This window comes from Podarcis raffonei, chromosome 9, assembly GCF_027172205.1.
Source record: "Podarcis raffonei isolate rPodRaf1 chromosome 9, rPodRaf1.pri, whole genome shotgun sequence".
NCBI classification, from domain to species: Eukaryota; Metazoa; Chordata; class Lepidosauria; order Squamata; family Lacertidae; genus Podarcis; species Podarcis raffonei.
The window spans coordinates 57,915,431-57,934,613 of NC_070610.1; the positions used below are offsets into that span (position 1 = coordinate 57,915,431).

At 44.1% G+C, this 19,183-nt stretch overlaps 1 protein-coding gene across 7 annotated transcripts in view; it reads right to left on the reverse strand.

Moving 5' to 3' along the window:
* Window positions 1–19,183, reverse strand: part of NPNT (nephronectin) — a 62,833-nt gene that overhangs the window by 42,637 nt on the left and 1,013 nt on the right. For 6 of the 7 annotated variants that reach the window (XM_053403904.1, XM_053403899.1, XM_053403900.1 and 3 more), the window contains exon 2: window positions 13,769–13,869. The exons of the other annotated variant lie outside the window; for it this stretch is intronic. In XM_053403904.1, coding sequence (XP_053259879.1) covers window positions 13,769–13,869 — 101 coding nt within the window. The remainder of the gene's footprint in view (window positions 1–13,768; window positions 13,870–19,183) is intronic. 7 annotated transcript variants of the gene reach the window in all.

Here is a 19,183-nt window from a genome sequence, read left to right on the forward strand (position 1 = left end):
CCGTGCCCGTCTTGGCTGATTAGAGCGTGTCCAGACGAGGTGCGGGCCCTCCTGGGGGATATCATCAATTTGTCCCTTGGCACGGGGACATTCCCAGGGGAACTGAAGGAGGCAGTGGTGCGCCCGCTCTTAAAGAAAACATCATTAGATCCTTTAGATCTATCCAATTACCGCCCGGTTTCGAATCTTCCGTTCCTGGGTAAGGTGATTGAGAGAGCGGTTGCTGAACAGCTTGGTGGGTTTCTGGATGAAACATCGGCTCTGGATCCATTCCAGTCTGGCTTCCGCGCTGGTCATGGGACCGAGACAGCTCTGGTTGCCCTAACAGATGATCTTCGTAGACAGCTGGATCGAGGCGGGTCGGGGCTGCTGATTCTTCTAGATCTGTCAGCAGCTTTTGACATGGTCGATCATGAACTTCTGGACCACCGCCTTGCCGACGTGGGGATCCAGGGCACAGTCCTTCAATGGCTGTGCTCGTTTCTCTCTGGTCGGGGACAGAGGGTGGCGCTTGGGGGGGAATTGTCATCGCGCCACTCCTTGGTGTGTGGAGTACCTCAGGGTGCGATACTCTCCCCAATGCTTTTCAACATCTTTATGCGCCCCCTCGCCCAGCTTGTCCGGAGTTTTGGGCTGGGTTGCCATCAGTATGCCGATGACACCCAACTCTATCTGTTGATGGATGGCCATCCTGACTCGGCCCCAGACACACTGACCAGATGTCTGGAAGCTGTGGCTGGATGGTTACGTGGGAGCCGGTTGAAGCTAAATCCTTCGAAGACAGAGGTCCTGTGGCTGGGACGGGACGATATGGGATTGGGGGGGCAACTCCCATCTCTTGCGGGGGCGCAGTTAGTGCCAGCACCGTCCGTTAAGAGTTTGGGTGTAATCTTCGACACCTCCCTTTCCATGGAGGCGCAGATTGCAGCTATAACAAAGGCGGCATTTTTCCATCTCCGCCAAGCTAAGCAGTTGGCTCCTTACCTCTCTCGCCCTGACCTAGCCACTGTGATCCACGCGACGGTCACCTCCAGACTGGATTATTGTAACTCGCTCTACGTGGGGCTGCCCTTAAGACTGACCCAGAAACTCCAGCGGGTGCAGAATGCTGCAGCGAGACTCCTTACGGGGTCTTCGCTGCGAGATCACATTCATCCGGTGCTATATCAACTGCACTGGCTCCCGGTGGAGTACAGGATCAGGTTTAAGGTGCTGGTTTTAACCTTTAAAGCCCTATACGGCCTAGGACCCTCGTACCTACGGGACCGCCTCTCCTGGTATGCCCCACAGAGAAACTTACGGTCTTCAAATAAAAACATCTTGAAGGTCCCAGGCCACAGAGAAGTTAGGCTGGCCTCAACTAGAGCCAGGGCTTTTTCGGCTGTGGCTCCGACCTGGTGGAACACTCTGTCACAAGAGACTAGGGCCCTGCGGGACTTGACATCTTTCCGCAGGGCCTGCAAGACAGAGCTGTTCCGCCAGGCCTTTGGCCAGGGCACAGCCTGACTGCCTCCCTCGGCAATCTTTGCGGAGCTCTGGCCCAATGGTGGCCAGTGGCTTGAATTTAATTAATTTATAATGAATGATTTTAGAGTGTTGTTTGTGTTGTACTTTTGTATTGTTTTATCGTTGTTAGCCGCCCTGAGCCCAGCTTCGGCTGGGGAGGGCGGGATATAAATAAAATTTATTATTATTATTTATTATTAATGTCCTAGAAACCCATGTCTTTCAACCAAGTCATGCTTGCCTCCATCTGACAACACTAACAACTCTTCTCAAATTTATGTTGAGCGGAACCTGCCTTTGCCCCATTTCAGTGCAGCACCAATGCTTTGTGCAACACTAGCCCTGACTAGAGGGACGCGGGTAGCACTGTGGGTTAAACCATAGAGCCTAGGACTTGCCGACCAGGTGGTCGGCAGTTCGAATCCCCACGACGGGGTAAGCTCCCGTTGCTTGGTCCCTGCTCCTGCCAACCTAGGAGTTCGAAAGCATGTCAAAGTGCAAGTAAATAAATAGGTACTGCTCCGGCGGGAAGGTAAATGGTGTTTCAGTGCGTTGCTCTGGTTCACCAGAAGCGGCTTAGTCATGCTGGCCACATGACCCAGAAGCTGTACGCCGGCTCCCTCGGCCAATAAAGCGAGATGAGCACCGCAACCCCAGAGTCGGTCACGACTGGACCTAATGGTCAGGGGTCCCTTTACCTTTACTTTTAGCCCTGACTGGAGAGCCAGAAGCAGATCACAGTCATACACAGTCATGCACTGTCTCCCTTGCCAAGAGCCAGGTCTGCACAGGAGATGGACTTGAGGGTATGCATCCATCGCATGCGGTGAATTTTTTTGTAGGGGAATAGTTCAGGTCAAAGGCGCCAGCTTGTGAAGGCAACTGGGGGCGGGCGATGTCATGCATGTGATATCTTGACATCCTGACGTGAGTGTTGTGCCTCTGTCCCTAAACCAATCAGAACATTCCCGGACTTTAGGAAGGAGGCACTAGGGGAACATTTAGGCGAATAGCCTAATCACCCTAGTCCACTGACCGCACCCAGTGGCATGCATCCATGTTGGGTCAGAGAGACAGAGTGGAGATTTTGCTACTAACCACCTTGCCCCCCAGCAGTCTCTCTGTCCAAGCTGGCAGAGGTGGTCTTGAGTGTGATGCCAGAAACCCACCAGATGCTTGTCTTGGAAGAGATTAGCATCCATGTAGAGGCTACCTTGTCTGCCCCAGCTCAAGACGTAATGGCTGCCATAACAACCATGGGGCTGTCTCAGTACATCACTGACCCAACTCATGAGGCAGACATATCCTCAGCCTGGTTTTCATGACTGGGCAGTGGGTTAATGTTTTGGCTGGAGGGGTAGATATTGAAATGATCCCATTATCAAGGACCAACCATTTCCTGGATTCCATCTTGCCCCTAGAAGCCCAAATGACTTTGGCGGCATGGGGTGTCTATTTCCAGCTACACCTGCTAGCTACAGCCTAGACAGGGATATCCTGGCCGCTGTGACCCACATTCTAGTGGATTCCAACTTAAACTACTGCAGGGTGTTCCATATGGGCTGGCTTTGAACACAAGCCTGGTCTTATTTATGTGCATATTGGGATGGAAGGGAAATTCCTATTTTCTGGGCAACAACCAAAACTCTTCTTTGCAGTATATAGAAGTGGCAAAGAGTTGGCATGGCTACAGGAAAAACCTTGAGGCACATACCACTCTTCATCTGTATAGGAGCAAGGCCAAATTCTATTCCCTCAAAAATATGAGTGGGAGCTTTGCATTTCAATGGAGTGGGAAAAGGCTGACCATTTGCAGACCTGCATTTCTGGACACTTCTCAAAGATTTTTCTTCTCTATAGTAAACATGCTGAAAGTTCTTACTGAGGTCAAATATGTCATTACCACACCAGCTTAGTTCCTCAGTGCAGGCCCATGCCACTAGAATGTTCTTGTGTAAATCTCCCATCTTCCTTACACAGGAGGTGGTCTGGTGGATCATGCCCTGGTTTTAGATCACCTGTCCTCAAAGTAAACAGCAGAGGGGAAAGTCTTATCTGAGCATCTATAGATAAGAATTTGCTTTCATTTGGCCTTCTATGAGCCACACTTCTCTTTCTTGCCCAGATGGAGGACCAAGGGTTAAAACTCAGTGTGTTTTGCAAGTTTAGCATATACAGTCAGAAGCATCACTGAGTTCAAGGGAGCTTACTTATCAAATCATAGAATTATAGAGTTGGAAAGGACCACCACCCACCGGCTCACTCCAATAGTTAAAAGAGAAGGTACTTCAACACTGTTCCCAATTGCCTTATAATTTACAGAAGTGATTATTGCATAGCAAAAATCTAGTACACCTGCAACATTTGTCCAAGATGGGGGGGGGGGGGATACATGACCAAAAAAGGACAAGTTAATCCACATAGTTACATATGACTGAGTTTAGTGAAGTTCTCTATTACAGAAAAGAAAACCTGTGTTTGGGATAATTAACCAGATGCTCATAAACGGAGATGTATAATTATTTGTGTCTGCCTTTTTTCGGTACACTGTGGCTGAGTTAATCTGTGGAGTAAAATTTAATAACGTAACAATCCTGGAACTTAGCACACAGTTTGCTGTTGAGGCAAGCCTCAGCTTTGTTGGAGCAGTAAGAGCAGAAATAGATTCCTATATATCTCACTGAAGCAGCCAAAACAGAATCCAAAAGCAGAAGTGAGCTATAAATCACTGTTGCATCATACACCCAAACCCTTACAAACAAGTAAGTAAAGGTAAGAGCATCCATTATTTCTAGGTCCTTTTGTAAGAGGATTTAAAAAGAACTGTTGCCTTCGTCTTCAGCCGTGTACAGAAATTAAATACAGCTATAAACTGCATTATAAATCCTCATAAAAGAACAGGCACCTCAACAAAAGATTTCGCTGGTGTAGCACTCAATTGACTTTTTGATATTCCCTTCTCTTAATATTAACTGAAGTCTGGAAAACAGAATTTACCACACCCAGGACCTTGTCTTCACTTGTTTCTGGGGGAAGCTAGTTGCTGGGAAGCTAGATGCTATAGAACCTGGACCTTAACATAAGGGGTTGATAAGACCAAAATCTAAATGGATTTGTTGCAATGAAGTTTCATTTACTTCATTCCAGTTACTGGCATCCAAAGATTCTCTAGAGCTACACAAAATGAGTTTATTTGAGTTTCTTTTTAAATGCACTGTCGATTCTTATTTTCAAATCAAGATATACCGTAATTTCCCCAAGTTCAGTAATTTGGTTTGGGTGTTTAGAATTCTCTTCTGGCTGACACCTACACTGAAACCAGGCTTCCAGGTTTGCTGCAAGGCTAATCAACTAGAAGAAGATGCTAAACAGCTGTAGCCAAAGTAATGCCCTCTAACTAGTGTTGTGGTGCGACTCCTATTAGCCCTAACCAGCATAGCCAATGGTTAGGCATTATGGGAATTGTAGCCCACCAAAGATATTTGCTACTCCTGGGATAAGGATATGTCTCCATCTATTGCAGTTTTGTTCTCATTTCTCCTTTTATTGCTCCTCACTTGATCAGAAAAGAGAGTAAGGGACCAGTAAACACACAACTATGTTGGTCCAGGTGACCATGTTGGTCCAAGTAGGCATGGCAAACTGGTAGAGATACTCTGAGATAAATGCAGCAGAACACCTTGAAACTTGGATGTCAACGTTCTTAAGTGCATCATACATTGCAATGGATCCTGAAGGGAAATTAGTACTGACCTTTCTGTGACAAATGTGGAAGTGGAGCTCTAGCCAGGGACATTAGCCAGGATGAGATGCTGACTGCACCAGTTGTTCACAGTATGTTTTGGGACACATGACGTAAAGAACAGCTGGTGCAAACTTAGTTTTCAACAGAGTAGGATCTAAGCTATCAAAAAGCAGTATCTCGCTAAGTACCTGATACTGGAGACAAACAGCAGGGATTGCGTATCACCATTAGGCCCAGTTTGTGATATTTGCAATGTCTTCCAGCTGGTTAACCATTGGGAGAAAGTACGCTAGTCTAGATGGATCTTTGATCTGACCAACCAGGCTATTATTTTCTTGTTAAGAAGTCAGTGGCCATGTTTGCATGTAACACCAAGCCCTGGTGGTTTGTGTTAGCCATGCTTTGGTTAATAAACAATGGCTTACAAAACCACAGCTTAGTGTTGCGTGCAAACCGGATCATTGTGTATGGCACACATGTTTCTACAGTGCCTTGTACGAAACTGGTTTTAGTGGGTGCAGCATTATCTAATCCAGGCATAGGCAAACTCCGGCCCTCCAGATGTTTGGGATTAAAATTCCCATCATCCCTGACCACTGGTCCTGTTAGCTAGGGATGATGGGGATTGTAGTCCCAAACATCTGGAGGCCGGAGTTTGCCTATGCCTGACCTAATCTAACCCCCAGCCTGAGAACTTGCAAGGATTCTCAACACCTTTGTTCTGCTGACACTGATTTCGAAAATCCTAAACTGCAAATCCAGCAAACACAGCAAGCTATGCCAGTCTCAATAGGGCCCTGCTCCGATCCCATTAAGAGAGCACACGGCTCATGAGCAATGTCAAGAAAAAACAGCAGCTACTTAGCTTAAAAAATAAAAGTTTTAATATATGACTGCATGCACACACGTGTACACATATGTGTGTGCAGTGGCGGAGCAAGCCAATTGGGCACCTGGGGTGGAGCACATGTCCTGCGCCTGGGGGCGGGGCCAGGCAGGATGCTCCACAGGACCTCTGAGTAGTCTGCCTGCCTCCTCCCACTCAGCCACCCTACAGCTGAGGGGGTGGCGGCAGGCAGACTGTTTGGGGCAGCACAGAGCCTGCGGGTGCCCAAGCCACCGCGTCACTCCCAGGAGAGAAGTGTGGCTCGGGCGCGCTGCAGGCCCCACGGTGAGTGCCGCCCGGCATTTTGCCACCTCCTCAGTGGTGACACCCAGGGCGGACCGCCCCCACCGCCCCCCTTCCTCCGCCCCGCTCCCCTCTCTGTCTATCTATCTTTTGAAAACTGTGTCTTTATTCCAAACATAAGGTGCCATTTCTATAAAAATAGAGCACACACGTTGAAACCAGGTACTGCCTGCAAGGGCTCATCACTAGATTCATCACATATTAGTTTATGTGATGAGTCCAGTGCTGCCACTTAAGAAACTGCAGAACTTTCCATTCCATAGCACAGTAGGTATTTCTCCTTTGGAGCCAAAGTTGCACATTAACTTTTAGAGGATGTGCTATGTTTTATGCCGACTGCACTCAACGGTGAAGCAATACTGCTAATCTACTTTGCTATACAACCCTGTCATACTTCCTGAGAAATGTCACCTGGAGCAGTCTGTACCACTTAGGATCCTAAATGAATCATTGGTATAAAGCTTTTAAGAAACCTGCCAATTTATCCTATAATTTTTTTCAGGAGGTTTTGTCTCAGGCACATTTCAAGTCAATGTAAGTGGTAACCGGTTGGTCTCAACTAAGTAGGTCAGGAAAAAGAAAATCAATGATCCAAAACAGATCTGCCTTGTCTAAAACCAGCTTGCTCATGAAATGGAACACTTCTATCCAGTCATCTATAAATGTTTCATGTTATCATTTACTAATAATACTATGAATTATCCAACCAAATACAGGCAGTAAGTCTTTTAACTTTTTGGCCTGTTTGCTTGGATTATTCACAGTCCTCCTCTTAAAACTGGCATCAGACTTGCCCTGCTCCTGTCTCTTGTCATTCATCATGGTTTGCCTATATGTAATTGTAGAAAAAGCTGCTAAAATGGGAGCCCATCGCTTGATGCTGAAATTCCATCTTTAGCACAAGCATGAAAAATCTCTTTTCTATCTGACTAAAGCTGAAAATAACAATGACTTTAATACTATTGGCAAGCAGGGGGGGGGGGGACGGGACTATGTCTTAACAGCCCAATCCTGTGTTTATTATTCTGCTATTGCTTCCCTGTTCCAAGTGTCCAATGTGTTTTAAAATTTTGATTTCCATGTGGTTGTCTAATGCAGCCTTTGCAAAGCTGGTGCCCTGCAGATATTTTGAACTACATCACCCATCAGCCAGCACATACTAATGGGAGCCGTAGTCCAAAACCTTGGGAGGTGTTATGTACTGAGTTGAATAGGATCCAAAATGCAGCAGTCTGATTGGTCCTAGAACAATAGGATTCAGAATGCAACAGTCTGATTGGTCTGCAGGAGCCACCCAATCCAACTCCAGGTGGAAGTGAATCCACAACCTGATTGGCCTACAGGAGAATCCCGGAATTAGCCAATCACGTGGGGCCCATTGTGTAAATAATGTATATAAAGCAGACATTTCAGGGGAACTGTCATTCCTCACCACTATGAGCTGAATAAAGAGCATGAAATCCACACTCGACTCCGAGTATATTTCAGGAGGGCAGCAGTCTGGCAAAGGTTGCATCTAATACATCTATTTTTTATTCTGTTTATGAAGCCTGAGTTTTGGATGTGTAGCCTGCCTGCCTTGGTGTCATGTTAAGAAGCTCAGTCCCTGTGTCCATTCAGGTTCCTGGTTTTCTCTTGGCTTGTACTTTCTGCTTTGGTCTTGTCAAAAAGCTTGACGGCTAGAGCTGTGCTTAATGTTTGCCTACAAATATTTTCAATGATTCTATGGGATCTGAAATATCCCACACCTTCTTCCACAGCCCACGCATAACTACTCCATTAGCAGATACTATAGTGCTTCTCAAACTTCTTCCAGGGAACACTGATGCCATTGTATAGCAAATCCACTTGGGACAAAGCTAATTCAGAAGGCACACAGTGCTTAACATAACCAGTCAAATTTAGTTGCTTGATGGTGTCTCTGGGGGCAAAGGGAGCTATTTCAAAGTGAGAAGGCAATGTTTCCTGTGTTGTATTGTTTGGAATCTGAATGTGCAAACACTTCCACACCTTTTCAGAAACTCCTCTTTTTTTAAAAAAAAGAGGAAGCTGAAAGGAAGAACGGATTTGCTGGTGGAGAAATGTTCACAAAGCACCCGCCTCCATTGTTTCAGATCAGCCCTGCTGGTGACCTTTTCAACACACCAAATGGTATTTGTCACTTTAGTGATGAACTTTTAGTTTCTAATAGGAAGGAATCCTATCTTGATGTATTTATTTCAGGCATTAGGTAGATACTTTTTTTCTACTGGTTCTTGCTCCTTTGCCTTCAACAGATACTTGTTCAGCAGACATTAATGCTTATCTACATGTTGCTTATAGGACACGGGTGGCGCTGTGGGTTAAACCACAGAGCCTAGGACTTGCCGATCAGAAGGTCGGCAGTTCGAATCCCCGCGACGGGGTAAGCTCCCGTTGCTCGGTTCCTGCTCCTGCCAACCTAGCAGTTCGAAAGGACGTCAAAGTGCAAGTAGATACATAGGTACCACTCTAGCGGGAAGGTAAATGGCGTTTCCGTGAGCTGCTCTGGTTCGCCAGAAGCAGCTTAGTCATGCTGGCCACATGACCCGGAAACTGTATGCCGGCTCCCTCGGTCAATAAAGCGAGATGAGCGCCGCAACCCCAGAGTCGGTCACGACTGGACGTAATGGTCAGGGGTCCCTTTACCTTTACCTTTACATGTTGTGTAGATCAGGCATAGGCAAACTTGGTCCTCCAGATGTTTTGAGATTACAGTTCCCATCATCCCTGAACACTGGTCCTGTTAGCTAGGGATGATGGGAGTTGTAGTCCCAAAACATCTGGGCGGCTGAGTTTGCCTATGCCTGGTGTAGATCTTTATCCACCGATCTCTGTGAAGCAAGCTCCTGCTAAGTCCCAGGGATTTTTTTCCTGAAAATGTATTTGAGCATGAAGTCATTGTGTAACCTCAAGCAAAGCATTTTCTCTTGCTTCAACTTTCAAATCTGACCTTGGCTCCACCCATGTACCAATAGCTGGGGTTATGTAGAGGAGCACTAGGGGCCTCTTTCTTTTTCCCCAATAAATGAATGCACGTGGAAGAACAACCCATTTGTGTTCTGTACAAACTATATTGTAATAAGCATGCATGTTCAACTTTCAGCACTGCCTGAGCACCTGTATGTTAGGTAAAAACACACACACACTTCATAAAGAAGCCCCCAAACGGATAATCAGCACGGCTACCTTAGGCTCAGAGAGCACAGTGGTCTGCTGCCCTCTACCCCAAGTCTCCCTTGTTCTTGGAGACAAAGGGCAGAAGGAACAGGTGCTGCTGCCGTAACCTGTCGAGTTTGCAAACTCCTAGGATGGAGGTTAGGTGAACTGTTGGCAGAACACATTGGCTCTCCCTCTGTGAATCTCTCTCATCAGATAGGGACCTATTGCACCTGCAATAAGCAGCACCCACTCAGTGTGGGATGCACAATCTCCATCCTGGTTCTATCCTCCTGCTGCCTCCACCCACCATGACGCAGTGTGACTCCTCTTTCACCTACAGGCCTGCACAACTTTTGACCCATTAAGCTGAGCACAGCCCAGCAGTCATGCATGGGAGCATACTAGGGACTTGCTAAACCTGTTTTTGCTGCCCACCTGAGACTACAAAAATTGGGGGGTGGGGAGATATGTTGTCAAGCACATTGCAAGCCACCTTATAGTTTTAGTGGGCTGAATTCAACTTGGCAGGTCATTCATTTTTCAGACTTGCCCAGTAGTTAATGGTGATTTCCTTCGCAGGGTTACTGCAAGAGTAAATTAAATGGGAGCTGCAAAGTGTTCTGTATATTAAGAGTGATAACAGCAGCTACAAAGATGATGCGGATCATTCTCAGAACAATTACTACTCTTCTTATATAGCATCTTCCTTAAAACCCAGTTGAAATCTCAAGTAGTTCTCTGTTAATCATTGCAATTTTGTTTGCTCTTCCTTAAGGGAATGGCCCCAGTGACCATCTTTAAATAATGTTTAAAAATAATTACACAAAACCACTGGCTATTATCTGTCCTTGGATCCACAAATGGTATTCTTGAATTGTTTGAATAAAAACATGCCTTCTCCCCTCAAAAGAGATGAGATTGGTTTATTTCTGTCTTTAAAGAAGCTAAATGGGTAACAAAAAATATGTCATTTAATGTGGCTCGGAAAATAATAGCCTGGTAACCTATTTATTGTGGATAAGAAGAAATAATGCCAAATGAAAGTGATATTGCTGGATCCTACTATTCCTGACAACTTCCTAATCATTTGACCAGCATTTATTACATTGATGTAAAGTAATGATTTTCATGCCTTGCATCACTAAATGTGAATTGCTTTCACATTTTTATGTGAAACTTCAGCGGCATTTCTAGGAAATGTATCCAAAGCTGTTATTACACAAGCAGAATAAACTTCTACTTGCACAATGGAACTTCCTCCCCGCAGCAGATCCTCAGCACTATGGGTGGAGCCAGGATTTGGGGGGGGCAAGACTTTGTCAGGGGGGCAGGACTTTTGTTAGGCAGGACAGAACCCATGTGATTGGTCAGTTAGTTAAGTATTTCTATTGATTTACTTGATCTAGCGGTGGGCTGCTGTTCCCCCGCCTCTGTGTGGCTACACCCATGCTCAGCACCCTCAAAATCTGCTCCAGAGAATGAAAGAAGGGACCTTCCCAAAAATATTTTGGAGGTGCATAGGGTCTTAAGCAAAGGAAGAGGAAATCATGTTGTGTAAATGCATTGCTCTTTCCTTCAGTTTCCTCCCTCGATACTTTGTTTTGTTTTAAGATATTTGCAAATTGAGAAGTTTTAGGTTTGCATTTAAATGGTTTGAAATATTTTGAGATGCAAATTTATATAAATAGGGTTCTTTTTTAAAAGAAGAAAAATAAATATTTTTCATTGCCCAACTAAGTTAAGCATTTTTCATTTAGATTTATTTCGGTGGGAGAATTAAGCTTAGGTGCAACTCTTTCCAATTAGAAACAGTGGGAGACTGAAATGTTCAACTCTGGTTGGATTGCACCCGTTTGTGCTCAGAGTACAGAGGTAAAATTCTAATTAGATTTGTCAACTGCGGAGCATCAATCAGCAGAACCAATAAAGACCTTAATTTGGGGCAGGAGAGAAGCAGAAATGTCACACTGCAACCAACTGCATTCCATCACAATAATGAAGACAGATTGATGCTTGAAGAAATGTACTTTATCAATTGTGAAGAAAGCTTTGTGGTTGATTGTCTACAGCGTGCCAGATTTTGCATTTTTATTGTTGCCACAGGCTTCGTTTTGTGCAGGAGTAGAACCAGCTGATAGAAAATTGCAGAGAAGCAGATTTAGGATAAACACTAGGAGAAGCTTCCTGGTAGTAAGAGCTCTTAGATAGTGGAAACATGGCTGGTGCAAAAGGTTGCACTGCCATCACCCTCTCCCCTGCCTCTTTCCCATCGCTGTTGCTTCTCCACTCCTCCTCCTCCTATGCTCCATTCTCCACCCACTGCCATTCATGTTGCCGCCACATTATTGTGGCGGCGGCACCAGCAGTTTTCCTGCCTTCCCATTTGCCTCCTCCCTACCCCACTCTGAGGAAGGGCCATGGAGCTCCTTCTTCAGAGCAAGGCTGCCACCACTACTGCTGCAACAAGCTGAGTAAATGCTGCTCAAACTTTAAAAAGGTTTAAAGTTACTCATTGTAAACATCTTTTTCTAGCTACAGCAAACTACAACAGTGGCACCTGCCAGGCCCAGAATGCCTCAATCAGAGAAACCCTCAGAATGAGGCAAGGAGGAAGAAAATGTGGAGAGCGATAAATAATAATAATAATAATAATATAATAATAATAATTTATAATTTATACCCCGCCCATCTGGCTGGGTTTCCCCAGCCACTCTGGGCGGCTTCCAACAAAATATTAAAATACTGTAATACATCAAACATTAAAAGCTTCCCTAAACAGGGCTGCCTTCAGATGTCTTCTAAAAGTCTGTTAGTTGTTCTCTTTGACATCTGGTGGGAGGGCATTCCACAGGGCAGGTGCCACTACCAAGAAGGCCCTCTACCTGGTTCCCTGTAACTTGGCTTCTTGCAGCGAGGGAACCGCCAGAAGGCCCTCAGCACTGGACCTCAGTGTCCGGGCAGAATGATGGGGGTGGAGATGCTCTTTCAGGTATACTGGACCGAGGCCGTTTAGGGCTTTTAAGGTCAGCACCAACACTTTGAATTGTGCTCGGGAACTGAATGGGGTGGCTGGGAGCACAAGCAGGGCCAGCAGGTGGGTGACAAGGCAAGTAAGTGGAGAGGGGTTGCTAGATCACCATCCTCTCCACCTGCTATACAAGACAAATGTCTTCTTAGCTTCCCTTGTTATGTCATTGGCCCTGAGTGAAACGGACTGCCTCAGTGGGCTCTTGTTCTCTGGAGGTATTCAAGCAAAGGGTAGCTAGGTGTCAAGTAGGCATCCTGAACTGTAATCTCTGGCTTGAGCAGGGAGTTGACCTCCATGGTCGCTTCCAACTCTAATTATTCTTTGATTCTGTGATTGTGAGATAAGTCATGGGTCTAATATGGTGCAAACATAGAAAAATATGCAACTAGGCAACAGGAAACATGGCAATCTATATCTGGCTACTTTGGTCAGCTTTCCAATTCAACTGAAAGCCAGCATTTTGGTATTCCCATCGCTTCTATAGCTTCTAGCTGAATGCTTCTTTTTCAGAAATTTTAGTTGATAAAGTTGACAGGGCAATGAGAAAGTGAGAAATGTTATTAATATATGTACCACCGCAAGACACTGTCAGGTTAAATACCGGAGCATAATCTGGGAAGGATTTATTTTAATCTTTTCCCTTTAACTTCAGTAAGGATGTTTCTGAAAGGTTTTTGTTTAACCTTCTCTAAATGTTATTAAAGAACAAAATATACAGCTAAAAACTGCTTATGATTGCAATAAGTTCCGCCTTTTTTTGGAAAATTGGGAACAGAAAATGTTAATCTACAAACAAAAATTATGTAGATAAACTTTTTCAAAAACAAAAAAACACCCTGAATCAGATGTAATGCTGTAAAAAAAAATAATGAAATGAAGATACATTTGGTTTAATGCTGCATTTAATTTCCATAACTTACAGTACTGTTAATATGGAAATCTGGAGTTTAAAATGGGTAAGATTCTTAACCTGTCAGTGTCCCTCTAGGTGAAAGCAAAAGCCCCATGTACATTATAAGCCCTGCATCACATGAGTGTCTGTGATTATACGAAAGCCATTATTAGAGAGGAACAAGCCCTGTTTTAAAAGGCTCAAAGCCCCAGCAGTGGTGATACTCACGTTGGCATTGGCCCCATGAGTGGCGAGCCCAGCCCCAGCAGCAGTCGACTCTGCTTCCAAAACGGCACAATCCAGTCGTGGAAAGTATTTGCCTGGGCCACCTGCACCAACGCCAAAAATAAATTTGGAAAAGAATGAACATAAGGACACATGGTTGCAGTTCTGCTGCCCTGTGACACCATACTGACATTCTATACTTATAGGATTCTTGACAAAAGGCCTCTAAAACCTTTGGACTGAAAATCTCCACTGGAGACAATCACTGTCTTCCTTAACAACTCACTCCAGTACACTGAACTGCACCTATTACTTTAAAGCAGGATTCGGGTGTATTTAGACACACAAGTTCGTCATGGTGCATCTGCAAGACATTACTTGATATCACAGCTATCACTTGATGATTATGCAGATATAGCATCATAGCAGAACTTTCCATCTTTCTCATTTCAACTCAGAGGCAGTATTTTTCACTGGACTATGCTCGTTCAGTTGCCAGCTGTTAAGTGGGCAGGGGGGGAATCAGTGACGCGCATGCAGGTGTGTCACAGGCTACAGGAAAGTTTTGCAAAGGTTAAGATTAATGGACCTTCCTGCCAACTGAACTCTTTTTCAGAAGCCATTGTTCCTTGTCCTATCCTCAAAAGGTAAAGTGCACCCTTGTTTTATCTCTTCATGCTTCTATGTAGATATTTTGGTTAACGAAAATACCCTCCTTTATCATCTCTTCTTCGCTCAACATAACCCATTTCCTAAGTGTTGCATAATAAGAAACATACCTTTATCATGCTTTTAGTTTTCCTTTTAGGTCAGATTCACACAATAACTACCCTACAAGGAGGCTTCTCAAAATCCAAAGCAGGGGGAAACTACCATATGTTATTAGGCCACATGCCCTAAAATCAAAAATATTGCAAAGCATTTCCTGGTGATTGTAATGGTGCCATGAACTCTTCAGAGCCAATGGAGCTCCTACAGACAGAACTGCTCACCTGTATGGGACAGCCTTTGCAAGGTCTGAATTGTAAACAACCACCCTCTTCCTCCATAATGTTTAGAAGGTTTTACTATCTCGTTCCCTTCTATCCCACCATGAATAGTCATCCATCCCTTTGCTCTGTTTGTTCTATGCTCGTCTCTTCTACTCCATGTTTTTTCAAGAAACCATGGCTACTCACAGTGTAATGGGCCAGGGTTCCAGCACCCCCTTAGCTTTGGGTGGAGGGATTCTGAAGGCTCTGTATAACCCACCACCAATGAGACGCAGGTCTTTGTTAGCTTGGACAACCGCTCTTACATTGCTCTCATACATTCTCATTTAGAAACACAGGAAGATTTCTTATACCGAGTCAGAACATGTATACAGCAGTTCTCCAGGGTTTCTTCCAGTCCTACCTGGAGATGCCATAGATTGAAACTGAGACCTTCTGCATGCAAAGGAGATGATCTACCACTGACCTATGGTCCTTCCCTTTCTTTCATGATACTGTGCTCAGTGGAACTTGTTATGCCCCACAGGAATATTACTAAAGTTATAAACTAGGTGTGGGGAACCTTTGGCCCTCCTGGTGCTGCTGAACTACAACTCCCATCAGCCCCGGCAATTATGGTCAGTGGGCAAAGATGATGGGAGTTGTAGTTCAGCAACATCTGGAGAGCTGATGACATCCCCACAGCTATGTACAAGTCCTGGCTATGATCTTAGGACCAACGTCGAGAAAACTTATACATGTAACTTTCCTATTCTCCTCCAAACCCATTTGAAGCACATTCTAACTTCAGAAGATGATTTCCCCTGCTTCTTCCCCATCCTCAAGATGTGGGAGGTGACTGAGCCTCTTGTGGGTTGCCTTGTACCTCTGAAGCTCTTGTGGCACCTTGGAATAGCAGCACAACTGTGACAACCTCCAGCTCTCCTCCCGAGTTTGAAGCAACTGAGGTGTGGAATTGTCCCCAACACCTTGATGAATTTCAGAACAGCAGTGCAAGAACCCAATAAAAATACCACCCTTGGGGAAGAGATGGAATCCTGGTGAGCACAAATGTTGGGTTGACTATCATGAACAAGTGAAATTTGTGGACCCCGACACTACACTGCAATGCACAATGAAGTAGGAATAAAACATACTTTATTGGAGCAAAGTGTCCATATGAGATAAATGTCAACTGCTAAACAAATTGAGAAAAGCACAGTTAAAGGAAGGACCTTTTCATGCAAGATCCTGTTTAGTCTTTTCTACATTCTGCATGACCTACTCCCTAATTTGCATCAAAGTTTTTCATCACATTTTGACATATTATAGCTGTAGCAATTACACACACATTCCAGCTCTTCAGCGCTCATTTTCGCATTTCACTTATCTCGATTCATGTTTAAACTTGAGCTGCAGTCTTCTCGGTATACTGATTCACTGACTCTGTAGTCAAGACATCAACTTCTGACTTATTTAGCTTATAAAATAAGATTTGTATATTAAATGGGATTTTTTAAAATAAGCCATCCAGTAGATCCGTATGATCGTGAAGTAAAATGGATTATTGGGCACATAGCAAGAAGAAATTGCAGGAATTGCTGTTACTGCGTTAGTTCTCATGCTACATTTACTAAATAGAGACTCAATGGCTGTGTTCAAACGCAATGCAAAACCACAGTTTAGCACTACGTAAATGAGCCTAGCCTCATTCTGGGCTCTCACACTCCTCCCTCCCCTTTCTGTACTGCTGGGATAAGAAGTTCAGAAGCTTTTGCTTTCTGTTTTAATTAATCACAGTTTATCATTTCATCTGAACCGAGGATAGTCATTCAACATTAACTATGGCTGGCTTCCGAACAAGCCAATTTAAAACCATGGGTAGTTGAGCTAGCTTGTTAAACCACAGTGAGTGTTAAAAACCAGTTAGGATGTAACAACAAATCGCAGTTAATTAAAAGCAGAAATGAATGCTTCTGAACTTTTCCTCCCAGCTGTGCAGGAGGAGGAGAGAGAAGGGAATGTGCAAGCCTGAGAAAAGTTGAAGTCTTCTAGGCTCTTTCACATAACACTAAATCATGATATAACATTATATTCAAACACAGACAATGCTGCATAAATATCCAAACCAGGTAAAAAAATGCATGCATGCATGAAAATAAGTTTCTGAATGTGTATTATTAGGATCTGTGAGCATAAATCAGATGCACATCCAAATGTGTGTTAGGAAGTGCCCCTAGATACACATCCAGCTACAGATTTTATCCATGCACACTTAATCACTTTCAACTGGATGAGTATTCAGTTGCGTAAGCATCTCCACACTTCTGCATCTAGTCACAAGTAACTACCATTTTTGCATATAAAAAGAACTCAATCAAGACAACTGCATAAGGTGGATTCACACATGTGGCTTAACTAGTTGAACCTTAACTGTTGTTAGGTTCTGTGGTATTTCTTTTACAAAGAAAAAAAAGGAAGAAGCATTTCCAGTCAATCATTCTACCACACAGATCTGCAACCTTTGGTAAAAAACCTCCATACTGCTTAAAAAGATGAAAGACAACTGAGCTACCCCTGGCAGTGAGCCAGTGTGGTGTAGTGGTTAAGAGCGGTAGACTCATAATCTGGTGAACCGGGTTCACGTCTCCGCTCCTCCACATGCAGCTGCTGGGTGACCTTGGGCTAGTCACACTTCTCTGAAGTCTCTCAGCCCCACTCACCTCACAGAGTGTTTGTTGTGGGCAGAAAGGGAAAGGAGAATGTTAGCTGCTTTGAGACTCCTTCAGGTAGTGATAAAGTGGGATATCAAAATCCAAACTCTTCTTCTTCTTCTAGCAGAGGCAGATTTAGGGCAGCATGAGCATCTTATTGGTGCCCCCCATTTAGTTCAATGTCATTTTATAAACATGCTATTTATATCATTGCTGTATTGCTATAAACATGTTTATTGCTAGCCAGCTTACGAAGGCTTGCTTCAAAATTCAGGGTAGAAATAATACGAAGTACCTCCATATGTGCAAGCTTCTCCAAATTAGGTGCAGTTGCACGTGCAAATTTCAGATATTGTGAAAGCCACAGGAGCTCATTACATTGACTGCAAACTATATACAAAAAGGGTTGGTTACACCTCACTATCCCCAGGTGTCTTCATAAATTCCTTAAGAAAGAGACACTGTGTCAGTTTGCAGACTTTCGTCATTTCCAGTCAATGAACGAGGCAAATTTCCAGGTGTGCCTTTTTTCCTTGGCTAGGGGGATACCAGAGAACATTAAACAGATACCACTGGAAACAAACACCTCCCAGTCAATTTGCTTGCCACCATGGCATCTAAAAAGGAAACTGTTTTGTAACAGTCATCAGTTCACCACAAATTTCAAATTGAGATGGCTTTATATACAAAATACACAATAGCCATGATCTACCTGATAAATCACACAGAGATTATTGGCTATTTTGCATGGAAGTAGCAACTGAGTAATAAAGTTATAAAGAACTCTGGGTTGCCCAAACCTGTCAAAGCTTGTCTATCTCACATCTTCACACAAGTGAAGTATGTACATTCCATGAGGGAATGCAATCTAACCCTACATTTCACAGCTTTTCTATTTCCTACTTTAGATACCTGTTTTGCAGCTACACAAGTATGTCTGGAAAACACACACACACACAAACACACACACACGAGTACTTGGGGTATTATGAATATTCGCAGACTTGATGTTGGTTGCACAATTCACCTGAGGGCTGTCCCTTCTCTGCACCATGCAAATATATATACATAAATGAGTTTTGCAGGTTTCAGCTATTCAGTTTTGACAATCTGCACAATTCTGCATAAATAAAGGGGAAATGGTTGCCAATGCACACACAGCACAATAATCAATGTACTTTATTCTGAAGTTCTTGTTGATATGTTTCCCATTTGTGAGATGTGTCAAAAGTATCATGGAAAAAGAAATCCATGGAAATGCAGCCAACATCCATTGATATGACTGCCACACACCCTTGTCTCCTTCCTGTCAATTAATCCAGAGCAATTTTCCTTTGGTTTCATACGCAGCACAATTCCTAATCCAGATTAGAACCCCCAACTAAATGGTTGCCACCTGCTCTAAGTAACAGGATTCCACCCTTTTAGTTGACCTTGCAGTTAAAAGCCCATAAGGAAGAATCAGTCTAGATTAGGAGCTCAATTGTGCACGCACTTACTCAAAGGCAAGTTCCGGAGAACAAAAATTGAAGTTATTTTCAAATAAAACACACCTAGATTGTGTTTAACATAATCAGTACTACAGTATTATAAATAATATGCTCTGATAAATAAATCGGGTTGAAAACAACCCATTCCTACAAATGCAGCCCCCCAGGTCAAGAAAACTGCTGTAGTGACACTGACAGTGAAATCCTAGCCATGTCTACTCAGAAGTAAATCAACGGATCTTA